Source organism: Lathamus discolor, chromosome 5 (assembly GCF_037157495.1).
Source record: "Lathamus discolor isolate bLatDis1 chromosome 5, bLatDis1.hap1, whole genome shotgun sequence".
In the NCBI taxonomy this organism is placed as follows: Eukaryota; Metazoa; Chordata; class Aves; order Psittaciformes; family Psittacidae; genus Lathamus; species Lathamus discolor.
In genome coordinates this window covers 77954600-77970778 of record NC_088888.1, presented here as the reverse complement: position 1 = coordinate 77970778, position 16179 = coordinate 77954600, and the positions used below count along the sequence as shown (strand labels likewise).

General features: G+C 36.6%; 1 protein-coding gene across 3 annotated transcripts in view; it reads right to left on the bottom strand.

The window, feature by feature from the left end:
- The window catches only part of PHIP (pleckstrin homology domain interacting protein), a 108441-nt gene that overhangs the window by 25583 nt on the left and 66679 nt on the right, over positions 1–16179 (bottom strand). For all 3 annotated transcript variants that reach the window (XR_010613201.1, XM_065681389.1, XM_065681391.1), the window contains exons 19-27: positions 15973–16156; positions 15156–15279; positions 6921–7064; positions 5999–6075; positions 5076–5307; positions 3887–4006; positions 837–944; positions 310–434; positions 15–97 (exon numbers count right to left, since the gene is read on the bottom strand). Coding sequence is in view for 2 of the 3 variants with exons in the window: in XM_065681389.1 (XP_065537461.1) it covers positions 15–97; positions 310–434; positions 837–944; positions 3887–4006; positions 5076–5307; positions 5999–6075; positions 6921–7064; positions 15156–15279; positions 15973–16156 (1197 nt within the window). In the remaining variant the exon portion in view is untranslated. The remainder of the gene's footprint in view (positions 1–14; positions 98–309; positions 435–836; positions 945–3886; positions 4007–5075; positions 5308–5998; positions 6076–6920; positions 7065–15155; positions 15280–15972; positions 16157–16179) is intronic.

The following is a 16179-nucleotide window of genomic DNA, read 5'->3' as shown; positions in this document are numbered from 1 at the left end:
CCCACACAACTCACCTATATTCCATCGCCTGTGTTTTGCATCATCAAACTGCTGTCTCAAAACTAGGAAATCTATGACATCCGGCATATCGTGGTACCTGATTACAACAGAACACATAACTATTAAGTGATAGAACAGCAAAAGCATAAAGTAAAGCACTTAAAAAAAAAAAACCCCAAACAATTTCAATTCAATACTTCAAAAGCAAAAGTTCAAGTCACAACATTAATGTTTTCTTTTAACGTTCAACCTCAGCCCCTTGTCCCAAGATGAAATCCCCCCATTTGAATATAATACTGTTTTCCTTACTTCATGGTGAATGATCCTCCAGTTAGTTTACCCGTATCAGGGTCAAGAAAAGCCAGTTTAAGACAGCAGAGAGTAGGCAATCCCACTTCATACTTAATCCCAACTATTTTCATCAGCTCTTGCTCCTGGAATAAACAAGCTGTTATGTACCACCACTGAAGTTAAAATGACTATAGTAACTTTCTAAAACATGAAAATATGGGTATACTGAAACGATCAGACTTCTGACAGAACATGCCAAAATCAAGTATCTAAGATTCAATCTTTTGAAACAAGCTATTATTTCCACAATGTAAGTTGTCCAAAAAATATTTTGCTATGAAGTGTAACCACCTCATTTGCTCAAGCAGATGCAAAAGGAAGTAGTTTAAGGTCTGATTTCATTTGAATATTATTTAGACTAACTTTTCTCCCTTAATATTTTAAGAGCACAACATTAGAAACACCTGTATTAAGAATTAGTTTCAGTTAAGTTTCTAAATTTTGAAAAATATTAAAATATAAACAAAATAGAAAATAAGTCATACCCGTAATTCCATTTTATGCCATGGCTGCTTCTTGGGATTAATATTATATATTTTGTTCTTTTTTGCCATTACAACGTATGCTTCATGACCTTGTCGGAAATAGTAGACCTAGAAGTGAATTGTGACAGTTATCTACCAAAGACTTTGAGGAGCTGAAATGCTAGCATATCACTGTCATACAATGTGTGTACTTTCTATTTTGTTATCAATTTTTTTCCACCTCGTTTTCCTGAAAAAGTCAGACGTTCTCAAAAAAAAAAGGCAATTAAAGCAGGTATCATAGAAACATTTATAGAAATGTATGTTCTATAACCATTTTCCCTATGAGCAAAATATCTTAAATTACACAGGACAAAACCAAAAATCAGTAATGGAATTTATCATTGCACTACAGAACAATTCAGTTCAAGCAACATCAATTCCACTAATCCATCTGTTTATTCATCACTGTTGGACAGCCCTAAGATCACAATCAAGTACCACTAAATTCACTGTCTGAGTAATCATATCCTTTTTGAATGAGAAATACATTTTAAGAGGAAAATTCTGCTGTTTCTTATTGTTCTCGTAAGATTCTGGTATTTGCTTCACTGAACAAATAGCCTAACAAAGACAGGAATTAACAGAATATTTGAATTTGCACATTTTAAATTGAATAAGCACATTTCAAGTGCTTATTAACTTCTTTAAATCCTTCCACTACAAATTTCCACGGTTCAGACATCCAGAGTGTATTAGTTCTACTTTGACTCTGCTCTATATGGTATCATGTGGAAGAATGTTTTCATTATAAACCATCACTGTAATGAAGTAGTATGCTGAAAACCTTAAGCATATATTCAAGAAATGAAAAACACAGGTTTCCCAAACTAATTGGAACAAAGATCTCATTAAACAGCTGCATTCCAGCTATGATGCATTCCAAATACAAAAATCTTCTGTTTATAGAAGTGAAAAACTTTTATTTTATAAATGGCTCTAAGCATTGCATCTTCTGTCAAAGGAACAAATTCCAAAGATATTTGTGGAAAAAAGAATTTATGTCTTTTCCAGGAAATCATACTTTTAATCTTGATCAATTCCCGCTTGCGCACGCTTCTTGTAGTACCCAGACAAAACTATTCTTTATTGTGCTAACAGCAGAATATCCCAATGACTAAGCACTGTAGCTCGATAATCAAGACAGGGGAATTGCAGTCACATCTCCCTGGTTCTTTCCACTGACCCTCAAAACACATGACAAAGGTCTGTAAATGGGAGTATTTAGAAAGGGAAAAGGGATGGTATGTACTATTCTTATGCACTGAGAACTAAATATAGCACTACTGGTTCTTCTTACTTGTTTGTACAGCTGTAAGAGAATTAATCTGAAATATCTCTCCTCCCAAATCTTATAAAACACACCAACCATCCTCCAAAATGTTCAAAGGCCACAGGAGACCTCTTCTCATCACCATCTCTAATTAAACTGATCTTCTATTCCTATGGATCTCAAAAGTAACTTACTAGATGAATAGCTTCTTTTCACATTTTATGCAAATCTGGGGAGGGCAAGCATCAGAGATGGAATTTTAGACAGAGCAGCTTGATTACAAACGTATGCTCTATTAGCACCACTACTCCTACTTTCTAGGCACAGGACATGAAATTTCCTGTTCACCAATATAAAGCCTTTTTCAGCAAAAGGATGCAGCCTACTTAGATATTCCTAGCACACACTGCACATGCTATTCAGCAGGTGCCAAACCAAACACACCAGTTTAGCTTACTAAATCAATATGATGTTAAAGTCTCCTGAGTAATATGATGCAGATAAATCTTTGGCTGCTTCACTGTATCCAGATGGTATCAGGCACCAAATATATTTATTTGGACTTGAACTTCTGAACAGCATAGTCTCCAAAACATGCTTGGTGAAGGGTATAAATCCATAAGCATTTTCTCCAGTTGCAACTTTCAACTTGAAGTGCTCCTTCCCTCCCTCATGAGCAACAGTGATGTAATTTTTGCATAGCTGTGCTGTGAACTGCATCACTGAAGTGATCCAGTAAAAACAAAATAGCTTGCACATTCAACCTCTGCTCAGGTTCAGTATCTGAGGTGGTGCCTACAAACAGCTCTGGCTCAGGACCAAAGCTAATCAACTTTGCCATCACATCAAGTATTTCCTCCAACTTCATTCTGAAGGTGTGAGCTCTACAAACACTCTGTTTAGTACCTCTCTGAAGAGCCAAAAGACTACACATTACAGCATAAGGCAGCTATTTCCTCTTATTTTAACCTGAGGAGATTTTAGGAAAAATGCAGACTCTGGTTTTCAAGACTGCCTTCTATCTGATACTACTTATTCATACAATTCACTGTAATGTTCACATTTTCCAAAGTAGAAACTAGTGGGTGTCCTTTTGCTACTGGGCTCTGTTTACAAGCTGTTCACAGTCCAATTCCTATAAAATACATATATACATAACTTCCCTGTATGATTTTCTGCAGAAGAGACCAGCAGAAGCTTCTCAATACCAGAAACACAAGTGAAAATGACAGTATCAGTTTTCCTTCAGATTAAATAAATTTACAAACAAACGAAACAAAACACAAACCCCCACCCTCCTCTCAGAGGTTTAATTCCTAGGTTTTATTTCAAGTCCCAAACTGAAGTTTAATTAAACTTCAATTTGTATTTGATTTTTTACCTGTTCTTCACCATTCAAGGTACGCTACCACTAAGAACTAGTTTCACTACATAAAGCACCTCACACAGCCTGCATGCATGTCATAAGGAAATTAACACAGTGAACGCAGTGCAAGAAGGAATGTTACCACAGTAGTATGGAATAAAAATAAGCTAAACTTAAATAAAATAAAATAAACCAACACTGGGAAAGACTAAAGGGAGTGAAAGCAAATTTTAGCCAGATAAAACAATGTTTTGAAGAAAATCCCAAATATTCTGATAATAAATCTCTGGGAAAAAATGCAAAGATGAAAACAGAAGAAGGCAAAAACAAGCTGAAAGAAGCAAGAACACAGAGGAAAAAAAGATACAATACCTCGTCCCCCATCTGTGGCACAAACGGGCACCGACGAGGAACAGTGTCTGTAATCCATGCTGAAGGCAGCCATTCTTCCAGTGTCAAACCATTTTCTGCCAGAACTCCTACAGCCAACCTCTGAAGAAAATACACACAGAAGATTTATATGAATTAAATAACATTTGAGGAAGCCCTCTATTTTGGGAAGTGTCTTATTAAAATCAACTGCCTTGGTCCATAAAACCAATTATACAGGTGCCAATTAAGGAGCCCCGTGGAAGGAGGAGGGAGAGATTAAGAAACAAACAGAGGTAAAGCATGTGGAAATGACCCAGATTGCATACCTCCATATTACTTAATGGTATATTTTATTATAACGTGCTGCAGGACTGCAGTTTCAAATTCTATGTGCTCATATCATGCATTTGTAAGTAACAAAGTTCACTGCAGTTGCTGGTCCTAAGTGCATGTCTATATCTGATATGCCATATAAAACAGGGTTTTATACAACCATTCAAGCAAGGTTGCTTTGAAATTAACAGAATCTTGTCCACGTACAGAAAGAAACCTTGGCCAGTTGTACAGAAATCTACACCATATAGCCACTGACAGAAGACTCTACCCCGAGACTGCAAACGGGATACTCCAAGGGTAACATATTCAAATGTACCAAAGTAACTCAAAATTTCCATGTGTACTGATCTAAACTGGAATGACATGAATATATTCGAAAGCAAACAAAATACAAAACAGACAAACAGCAGAACTCTGATCCAGTGAAATTCCCCCTGATAGAAGTATAGCAGCAAGCATAAAGCAAACATCATATCTCATGGAACTGATAGAAAAAAACAACATGATTGTGCAGACTAAGTGCAATTAAGCAGGAAGACAGTACAGCCGGAAAAATACAAGCATATGTTATACTAATATTCAATATATCCATAGAAAGAAGTTTCTGGTCTGTGAAAAGATGGTATTAAGAACATTAAAACTGTTCCTTAAGCGAAGCGCCTCGTACTTAGAAAGCTTATCATTACGACAATCTATCATTTGACTTACAAGAGTCAGTAATTATCATTTCTCACAAGTCACGATGTGTTTTCAAATTAGACAATATTAAGTAGTACATGTAACCGAATCATATAACTAATTCTTTCCAAGACATCAAGAGTGAGCATCCTGCAATATAAGAAGAACATCTAACCTTTTGTTTTCTCTCTTTGGGTTTCCTCTTCTTTGGTGATGTTGATGGTCCATCTTTCTCCTCAATTCCTTTTTTCCTTTCCTTTTTAATTTGCTTCTTTTGTTTTTCAGGTCCTTCTTCATCTTCTGAACTACTTTCTGCTTTCTTTGTTTTAACTTTAGGGATTTTCTTTGGTGGTTGCAAATTGATTCCTGCATCTGCCGTCCAGTCAGAATAATCACTTGAGTAGTCACTATGTATCATATACCGAAATAGAAAAGAAATTAAAAAATGGAACTTAAAAAGCAATTACAGGATATAACCCAACAGAAGATCATAGTCAACATTCTAAGTAACTACAATATTTTAACAGTTAAAACCAGTGCCTAAACCCCTATGTTCTATCTACAATTTAAATGTTAGTAAACTAAAAACCGTGAGATGATTCAGTTTTGCAAGAAACAGCTTCTAGCACCACAAGAAGTAAACCACTGTTCACTCGGGTCAATTCAAGAATGATACATGTGAAAATTTGAATATTGTTCTCAGGACTTCTGATTTTGAATAGTTTCAACAAAAATACTCAATCTGCTAAAGAAACCAAGGATGGTGTGAAGCTTCCTCAAGCTTTGCTCTCTAATTTCAAACCAAGGGTCAGCAAGGCAGCCACACATCACAGACTGACAGTCAGGAAAATGCTACTACATGCTTGAAGCATGCATGCTACCCTCCTGCAAAACCAAATGGAAGCAATTCTTCTCACAAACAAGGATGAAACCTTTCCTAAATTTTAATTAGTAATATAGCTAAAATTTAATGCCTGAAAGTTTTAAGTTCTTTTGCATCTTTTCTTCTAAATGTGCACAATTTTCATTATTACTCATTAACTGTTTCCAGAGAAGATTATTTAAAATATATCAGCAGGACTTTATACTGTCACTTACCTAGAGCTGCCATCACTGTGCCATGCTCTTTCATCATCTTCTGATGTTCCACCACTGGCAACAACTACTTCCCCTTCCTAACACAGCGGGGGCAAAGGGGAGGCAGAGAAAAAGAAAGCATTTTCTTTAAGCCTCAAAAAATTTGTAACAAATGACAATATGACTAAAACTCTTCTAGGCTTTATATGTGTTATAAACATTTAGCAGTACAAAAGCTTTATACTGTTAAAAAGGCATTTTAGTTTGCAAATAGTTATTTTACTTTAATGGATGTAATGAAATGAAAGAAATAAAACAGTATCTATGCCTGTATAGATGCACAAGTGTAGAGCAACATACAGCCAGTGGAGTCCTGAGTGATTCTCAATCGTCAATTAAAGAGGCTAGCTTACCCTTTTGAAAATTAGTTCCAGCCCTTTTAATGCAATTATTTCCACATCTTTTCAATTCATATAAAACAAAAACCCAGTATGAACTTTATATACTCTTACTACTCCTTTCTCTATTATAGCTACAGAAGCACAGAATGGTTAAGGCTGGAAGGGATGCGTGGAGGTTGTATTATCCAACCTTGATGTTCAAGCAGGGCCACCTAGAGTTGGTGACCATACTTGCTAGGCCATCTGGGCAATGCTGACTAGGCTTACAAATAGAGGGAAGATACAGCATTGCACACATACACTTCATAAAATGCCCTTACAAATGAGCATTTCTCCCTTTCTGATAATTATTTTTAAGTAATACTAAATATACAACAATATGTGAAAACCTAATTCTTTGTATTTTTTAAAGAGGTGTAAGAAAACGCACAGTGGAAAACACAACAGGAGTTTCCACTAGAAACAATGCTTAATTAGCTGAGGCAGGAGTTTAACAAGTAGAAATGGAATACGTAAGATTGCCTCATGAATAAGGATCTTACATCTGAGGAACTGTGTCCATTTTCTAACTCTTCAGCAGGCCTTGCAGTTTCTTCTACTGCGTATCTCGTACGGTAGTTGTGCTGATTAGCTTGCTGCTGTTTTTTTGAGTCGCTCGTGTCTAGTAAATGATCATGAGAATGGTTCTGTGAAGATACAAATGTCAAAATACATAATTGTTGTGTATACATTTTATTATTACATAGTATCTTCTTTAATAACAGTATTCCAGGAAGCAACTTTTGCAGGAGCAACAAGATACAACCTTCAACATTGCAAAATGCAAACCAGGCCACGAGTCCAAAACTGAAGAACTGCTGAAGAAAGCACTCCGTGTACACAGCTGAATATAAGCACCAAGCAGTTCAGTACATTCTGGAAATGATGAAAATTTCTTCCCAGACACAATAAAAAAAATTCACCTTTAATTATCAAAACTATTCATTCTTACAAAGTATTTATCAGTTAACTACTGATAGGCTGCTAAGAGCTTCTAACAGCTCAAAATTACACTAAAAATGGACATCAGAGGAAAGGGGGCTTTTACAGAGAACTCCCAAGTGTGTTATTTTGCAGCTGAGTGGTCAGATCTGTCAGAAGAGGCACCCATATGGCAATACATCCCTTGGCATACAGCGATGACTGTTAGCAAGTAAAGGCCTTTAAATGGTACGATGATGCATGGAACAGTTCAAACAAATGAGTCAGTTGGAAAGAATCTAAATTCTTATGAAGATTAGGAAAATGAAATAAGGCTCTAATTAAGAAACATTTCACATTCCAGCATTAAGAGATTTTGTTCCTCCTGTAGAATATACATAATGCAAACACTTGCTCTCCCCACAAAGTGATTTATCTTGTCTTAGTTCCCAACCCCTGGCAAAGCCCCAAACAAACGAATAAAAAACCCAAGAACCCCCCTCAAAAAAGAGCTACAATCTCAATTTCAAGAGTTTTGTGCTAATTTTTTGGCATGAATATTCAAACTTAAGCCTAGCTCAGACTCAACTAAATAGTTTTTGGACCCATTCCTAAATGCCACAAAAGGTGGTACCACTTCCCCAGTGCTTTCTTCCATAAAGAAAACCTCAGAGATCTATTAGATAGTGATATGGTTGAAAAAACAGTTGCAGAGATGAAGAAAGCAGAACTGGAGCAAACCACAGAATGATGCTAATATTAGCAGAGCCTTCTAGCAGGGCAGACTACTTGTACCTGTTTCTCCTGCTTTTTCTTTTGCAGGGAAGGGAATATCTGTCCTGTCATGTATGATAAAAGTTGATTCATGAGGTTAAATTTTCTCATCGAGTTAAAAAAAAAAAAAAAAACCAAAAAAAACAACCCACAACTGCTTTTTGGTGAAAACTGTACAACTGCATTACAGTTTCCACCAAAGCACATCAGACTAACACAAACTGCTCTGTGCTCTATTCAGTGAGCGTTGCATTTCTGTTTTTCTGTCTAGTGAATTCAAGTTGGGTATCCTAGCACTGACAGCACAGCTACCAAAGACACTTTTAATGGGACTGCTCAGCAATCAGCATTTTATCATTACCCAAAAGTTTTAAGACCTAGGCCATTCCTTCTGGATTCAAGCTGGCAGCACTACCAGATCTCCTCAAGCTGCTCTGACTTGACCCAGAACAGCTCCACAGCAGCCCTAAGACTAGTGGCTGAGCCCATCATACAAGGGCTGAGCCCTTCTGTCCTTCACTCCTTGTCAAGCTTTCAAGATTCACTGCTGAAGCACAGAGCTTACAAGAGCCAGTGTTACACCAACTTGCTTCTGTCACTGAATTGTAACTTTTTTTATAAAGCCCGTCTGCCTCTTAGCATCATGAAACACAGTATGAAAAAGCACAGACAACAGAATGGCATCACAGAAACTCAAATAAATTAGTCAAGTATCCTTTTAAATAATGAGGATGTATTTTACAGAAGCTATAATCACAGCCCAACAAAAATAATCATGTCTTCTCTCTAGAAACTAAAGTCCTAAAAATTTACATCCCCATTTCTATTCAGAGGTGAGATTTCTCAAACGGCTGTTATAAATATAGCTTTTAACTACTTATACTGAAGCTATGGAACCTTGAGAAACTGAAGCATTTTGCATTACTCTGATTTTGGAAAGAGTTGTTCTCTTCTGGCAATTCAAAGCCTGAGGAAAAAGAATACCCCCTCACCCTGACTATTCCTTCCTGGAAGGAAGTAACATGACTGTACAAAATACTGGGCCGGAGTGATGCCAAAGGGTAACAAAATTGCTTTGGAAAGATTTAATGGCAAACCAAGAATGGGTAATAATAATAATAATAACAACAATAATAATAATAATAATAAACCCAAAATGAAAACAAAAAAACCCCACAAACCCAAAACATCCAAACACACAAGTAATTATCCATAAGCAACAGAATGACAGAATAATTGAGGTTGTAAGGGACCTCTGGATAGCACCTTGTCCAACCCCACTGCTCAAGCAGGGACCATAAAAGGTCTGCCACATCTTGCTGAAAAAAATGTATTTAACATGACTCCTATTCCACACAGCTTTGCCAAACTCTGATGAAAAGCTGCAGATCAGGCAGATCTTTATTTGAGGGATGGGTAGGGCCAGGTGTGAAGGTCTGACTAACAACAAAGTATTACAGTCTTTTTCTAACAAAATGGAACCCATCAGGTTCGACAGTTACTGAAGAAACAGCTGATGGTCTCTACCCCCTGCCTTCCAAATATATATCCTAAATAGAGTTTGAAATTAGACTCTCAACTCTAATGGGAGGCTTGGAAACAAAGCCAAGATAACCTTTGATCTGAGGTTCAATCAGCACTTTCTCTTGCTACACTTTGATGAACAGTCATATATGCCAAGTACTTTGTATCATATCCAAGGCTCCCAGTCAATATCAGAGCACATCTACAAATAAGCCAGAACTTACAGCTACTGTCAGAACAGCTTTTCTGCAAAATACAAATGATGGCACTTCCTGTATTTGAGCAGGACAGATACAAACAGGTCATCTGGACACTGCTGAGCATCTTTGTAATACTATCTGTGAAATATACAGTGGAAACTCAGTGATGTCCTGACAACTCAGACCACCACACTCTACTGTCCTCAAGACTGTGACTCCACCAGGAAGCACAGCTTTGCTGTGCTTTCATACAGGGCTGCAGCTGTTTTAGAAAACTTTGGCTGTAGCGCTTTCATTCTATTTCTTCACCAGCAGTATCTACTCTTTATCTAAAAATAGGTCCTCCTTAAGAAACAGGAATTAGCCTCTACTAGAAATTTTCACAGGGGCAGAGCACAAGCATATGTAAAGTGTCAGAACCCTAACATTAAACAGATGCTTGCAGCCTCTTTAAGACAAAAAAAGGAAACTTCTGCTTTTTTGTCTGCATACGATTTTCACAACATTGTATTTGAAACAATATGCTGAAAGTCAACGTAGCCTACAGAACTGTTTTCATTCTTGACTAGGTATGCTATTTAAATTCTTCAGTCCAACTTTTCTCTATGAACTTAAATGTCCTTACTGAATTTAAGTTGTTATTTTTCTGGAGAGGGATACTTTTACATTACCAAGGTCATTAGCATGTACCTTTGCCCAAGTTTAACATTCTTTGCTGACCATGAGTTGTCCCCAGATGATAAATACAACAAATCCCCCAAGCTGTTAGCGCCAAAACAGTTTTTATTTCACAGAATGGTTGATGATGAAGGGACATCCGGAGGTCATCATTTCCAACCCCCCTGCTCAAGAAGGGGCACCTAAAGCCAGCTGCCCAGGATCACGTCCAGACAACTTCTGAGCGCCTCCAAGGTTAGAGACTCTACAGCCTCTCTGAGCAGCCTGTGGCAGTGCTCAGTCACCCTCACAGCGAAGGGCTTCCTTATGTTCAGGCAGAACTGCTTGTTTCAGCAGATTGTGCCCACTGCCTCTTGTCCTGTCATTTTCTGACTAAAAAGCACACTTCCATATTCTCAAATCTGAATCAGTGCTTGCAACTACTTCGTTTTCACTCTTACCACATCACGTGTAAGACATTAGTGAGAACTATTCCAAAGGCAGTGAAGATAATAGGCACTAAGCAGTCAGTGCTTAGTCTCTCAGGTTTTAGATTATTTTGCTCTTAACATCTTGCAGATTTACCTGGAAGTAGTGTTTAAATAACATGTAAATGGAGAAATTACTACTTCTGAGGAATACGTCTAAACAAAACAATGCACACATTTCTCATCACTGCTTTCTGTTAGCTTACAATTGTCATTGCACCTGTCACAGAGGCCTATACTTGTATCCATCCATAAAAATCTCAAATTTTAATTCCTTCAGATTTCTGCTTATAATTTCTTATTACCTTTAAGCTGAAATACTTCATTTTTTGTCATTTTTTACTAGAACACACACCACATCAACCTGCTACTGTATAAAAATCTCACACTCTTCCAGTGTTTATTAAAATGCTCTGTAATCCCAGTAGATTGCTTGGACTGGGAACATTTACCTAAACATGTTACTTCTCTCACTTCCCATCTTTGGCATGGTCTTGAAAAAAATAATTTGAAATACAGTTCCACTTCAAAAATTAGGACATTCCAATGTCCCATTCTATCCTCTGTCATTAAGGGCTTGGGGGTTTTAAAGTGCTTTTGTTTAATAATAAAACCCAAAGAAAACCCTATTCCTCACCAATGACTTTGAAAGTCAAGCAGAGTTCTTTATTTAACATGCAGATCAGTGATACTAAACATTATTCAGGTCAAAATACCCAAGCTTTTAGGCTCCCTCACACAAGTCCATTAGTCCCTCAAACAATCACATACAGCTTCTCAATATGACCTGTGCCAAAGATATGTGGGGTTTCTAACTTTAAAAATGAGAATGCTTACGTGACTTCCATCTGAGTTGGAGATATTGTTAAAGAAGAAAGACTAAGCTGTGATTCTGTGCTACTTTTAACACACCCTTATAATGACCCTGGACTAAAAAAAATAGTTATAGTACTTGGAATCTCCTCAAAAAGTAATTACAGTTGCTCTGTGTTCTTCTGTACTGACCTATGCTTTTAGCTTGTAATCCAAAATGCTAACATTTGTTCCTGCCCTCCTTTTCATTTTATTTCTGTATTTTTCACTCTTTTCAGTTAAGGGGAATGAAAGAAAACACATTTTTCTCACTACATGAACAGAACTGAAATTTCACAAAAGCTGATACAAAAATTAATATTTCCTACTGGTATAAATAGAAATGAAGTTGCATATGAGAACAATGTTTTAATACAAGCTCTATTTACTCTGTTCTCAGACCAGGTGACGGTACTGTAGAATGAGAGACTTCCTAGAATTTTTGATGCTGTAATTTTTAAGTCTATACATTACTAGGTGATAATGTTTTCCCCTACATTTCATTTAAGGTGTTGCCATCTCCTCTAGATCATAAATTCTCTCATTAAAGCCTTAAAAATTCATTATATAACACAAAAGGACTGTAGTCTCACAACACTACTGTAATACAAATGACAAGGTATCAGTATCAAAAGCTACTGCATGCACTCAAGGAAAACGAAGATGTACACAATACTTTCCAGTTCTATCTTCAACTTAACACAGCTTGTATTTAAAGCCAGACAGTTACTGTAAAGAACAGCAGCAGAAGAGCTGCTATAATTAAAGTTACTAACTTCTATTTAAAAACCCTTAAAACTATCACATAACAGTTTCTAGAGTGCAGTCAGTCTCGCTTCTCTTCCCAGTTTGATTTTATTATGGACACTGCAGAAGATGACAATTCCAATTCACCATGCCTATTGTTCAGACACTACTGGGCAGAAGTGTTGCTCATGCTAGCCATAAGCAACAATGCCAATCATTAAAATCTGAGTTTAATTTGGAAACTCAAATCAGTTATGATCAAGCATCCTTTTCTTCTTGCAAATTTGCTTATTTAAAACTCATTTGATATCTACTCATTTCTGAATCCCTCTGAGATTTATCTCAAGGGATTTTAATTACTGAAATTTACTGACATTCTCAATTACAGAGACCATGACTCTCTGTTTTTTGCTCTGTCTCCTCAGGACAAAGGTGGGAAGTGACTAAAGAATTTACCAAGTTCTCTCCCTCATATTCTGGGCATCAGAATCCAGATCAGAGACCCTTCAAGGACTGAGATAAATGAAGGACATATTCTTCTCCAAGTAAGTACAGGAAACTGAAGAAAGATTTTCCCATGCTAGCTGTAGTTGTGAAGGATTTTAAGGGCATAAATATCCACAATGAAAATGTGGGGTTCAAAAGGATCCAGCGCTACCTTTCAAGTTTGGAGACTAAAAAATGTCTCCTCTGAGAACAGCTTTCCAAAAGCATCCATATTAAGTTTCTTTGTTTCAAAGCTGCAATAGAAGTAATTGCTGAAACCAAAACGTGGGCCCAACTATCCTACTCTGTTATGTTTGTGTCCTAGTGATATTTTAGGAAAACTGTAATCCAATGAGAAATTTAAGGGTAAATTGGTAGGAATTCACATAACCAGGAAGGATCTTCTAACTGGGCTGTAGCTGCAGGAAAAACCAAACAAAACAAACTCTTGAACAGTGCAATTGTTTAATTAAACTAAAAGAAAGTCTATAATTCCACACCAAAATATATCCCCTCAAGACAAGAAACAGCTTGGTTAAAATCTGAATTTGAGGCCCGCGTTCCATTATTCCAAGAGGAAAATGGGAGTTACCAAGATTTCTGGTGCCTTGATATTTCATTAATAAGCCCTGCCATGTCAACCTTCAGAACCGTAAGTGGCACAGAGCTTCTTCCCTCTATGCACAAAACCTGGACATACACTGAAAAAAAAAAACACGTTTGCTTGCTTTACCTTGGGCAAACACAATGTTCTGCCTGCAGCACTGAAATTTGTGTATCAGTACCATTTCTTAAGACAGCAATACACGCAGTTTTGATACACAAAAGAAACTGGAGAAAACCTGGAAATTATCAGGGGACTTTTGGGGGGAAGTGTTAATCTCACTTCTTTCCAAAGCTTTACATCGGCCGAGTATAAAAACAGAAGCAAAACTGAACACTCAAATTTAGTATCAAGCAGAAACTTGCCCATCTCAAATTTACACTTTCAACTGCATGCAAATTTAATTCGTCATTATTAAAAAACACAGAAGCACTGCTGAATATCTGAAATCTACTTATTTCCAGCCAGCTTTCAATCTCAGTCCCTTCCTCCCCCAGACTGTGAGTAATAATTAGCACAGGCGTTAACTATGGTACTCTGATAAAGTTAAGAGCTGCACAATCTTCTATATACTTGCTATTAATACTTATTTTTAAATTTTCCATCTTGAACCCTGTAAGCCATCTTTACTTTTCAACGGACAATGTACAGGCATTTTCTAAGGCCTGTATTTTACTAAGCTTTTGATTAAAGGTGAAACAGTCTCATCTAGAACAAACATCCTACAAAATCCAAAGCGCGGGTTCTCCTTTACAGTTGTTTGAAATTTACTTCGTAGATTACAAAATATAATTGGTTATTTAGCTAGAAAAGCACAAGTAAGCATGTGAGATACACAGATAAAACTAATTTCTAACAAAAAAGTAAAATAATTTTTGTAAATGTAGAACATACATCCTTCACATTTTCTTACCTGCATAAATGTATCAGATTTTTTTGCAAGTTATGACTTTCATTTTTAATACAACCCATTCCCTTCTATTTCATCTATCCTGTTTTCCTCTTTTCTGAAAAATGTAGTCCAGCTCTAGCAAAAACCACAACTTAGAAACATCCCATCCAAAATCACTATATGATTATTAGGAACCATGAGAGAAAATACCCAGTTCTGTATTTGGAGGCACATTTAAATATGTTAAAGTTAAGAACTGTGACTTGAGTTTTAATCAAACCTTTCTGCAGAACAGTATGTCAAACAGTAGACAAGACTAGCAGGGTATACTGATTAACAGCAACAGACTCCCTACATCAAATCATGCCCAAACACCACATTCACATGGCTTCTCAGGGGGTTCTAAAAGCAATCCCCATTGTTTATCCAGAATATAGTGAAACATCAGTAGAGATGTGCTTCCTCATTCTGGGGAGGTAAACAAATTCCTGTACCCCTAGTTTTTAAAACTGAGGAGTGTAAATTTCTGTGGCTTAAGTCATTAAGTTATATTTTAGGCTTCTTACTGCAATAAGCTAAACGTGACTATTTACCTTAGAGAATGTGGGTATCTTATTCTCTCTTTGAATGTGACTTGTTATGTGTTTCCTTTTCTCTTCTGATCGATACACTCTTACTTCTTCTTCTCCCTTTGCTGTTCTCCATTCTTCCTGCCTACTGAAAAAAATAAAATTGAGATGTTAACCTTAAAGCAAGTTAATACTACAACTGAGACTGATTCCGAATTAAGAAATAGGTGTTCAACATTTACAACACTCTTTGAATACTAGTTCTTTTCTTTACAGTCAGAATATGACTTCAATATTACACTTTCTGAACAAAGTAAGATTTTTATCTTACTTCAAAAAGCTAAAGCAGCTTATGTTTGATTGTGATTAGAAAGTGGTTTTTTTTTTTACTTACTGATGTAAGTGTTCATCACAAGAGTTAATTAGCAAACTAACTAAAGTTCCAGTTTGGAAATCAAAATTCACCTCAAGCACCTAATGGATCAGGTCAGTGCCCCAGCCATAAAATGCCATATAATGTCAGGTACAAATAGAGAAAAAACATACTGTAATCTCATGCTACAAGTCAGAATACACTGAGGCAGCTAGATCCCACTGCATATACAACTCAAAATACTCTGTCATTTGTTAAATGATTGTGATTTTTATTCACAATTACTCTACAATTCCAAGATGTTTCAAGTGTTATGCAAACAACTGATCTGAAACTAAACCCAATGCTATAAGAAATATGAGACTACACAATAGATAAATACCACATAAATAATTCTGTGACAATGTGAATTTCAAAACTGTTAAGTTCACCAAGCTAATATTCACTGCATACTTAGCCTATACTTACCTGGCCACACCAGAAGACAGTTCAGGCACTACAACCCTTCGACTCCAAGCCACAAGGTCTCGCTCAGTGGCTATTTCACTTCTTGGTGCATTGCTATGCATCTGACGCACACCTTCAATTTGTCCACTACGCCTTAATCCTATATTTGGTGGAGAATGTACTTCTGAGGTAGAACTTACAGATCCTAAAAAGTAAAAAAGTGATAGT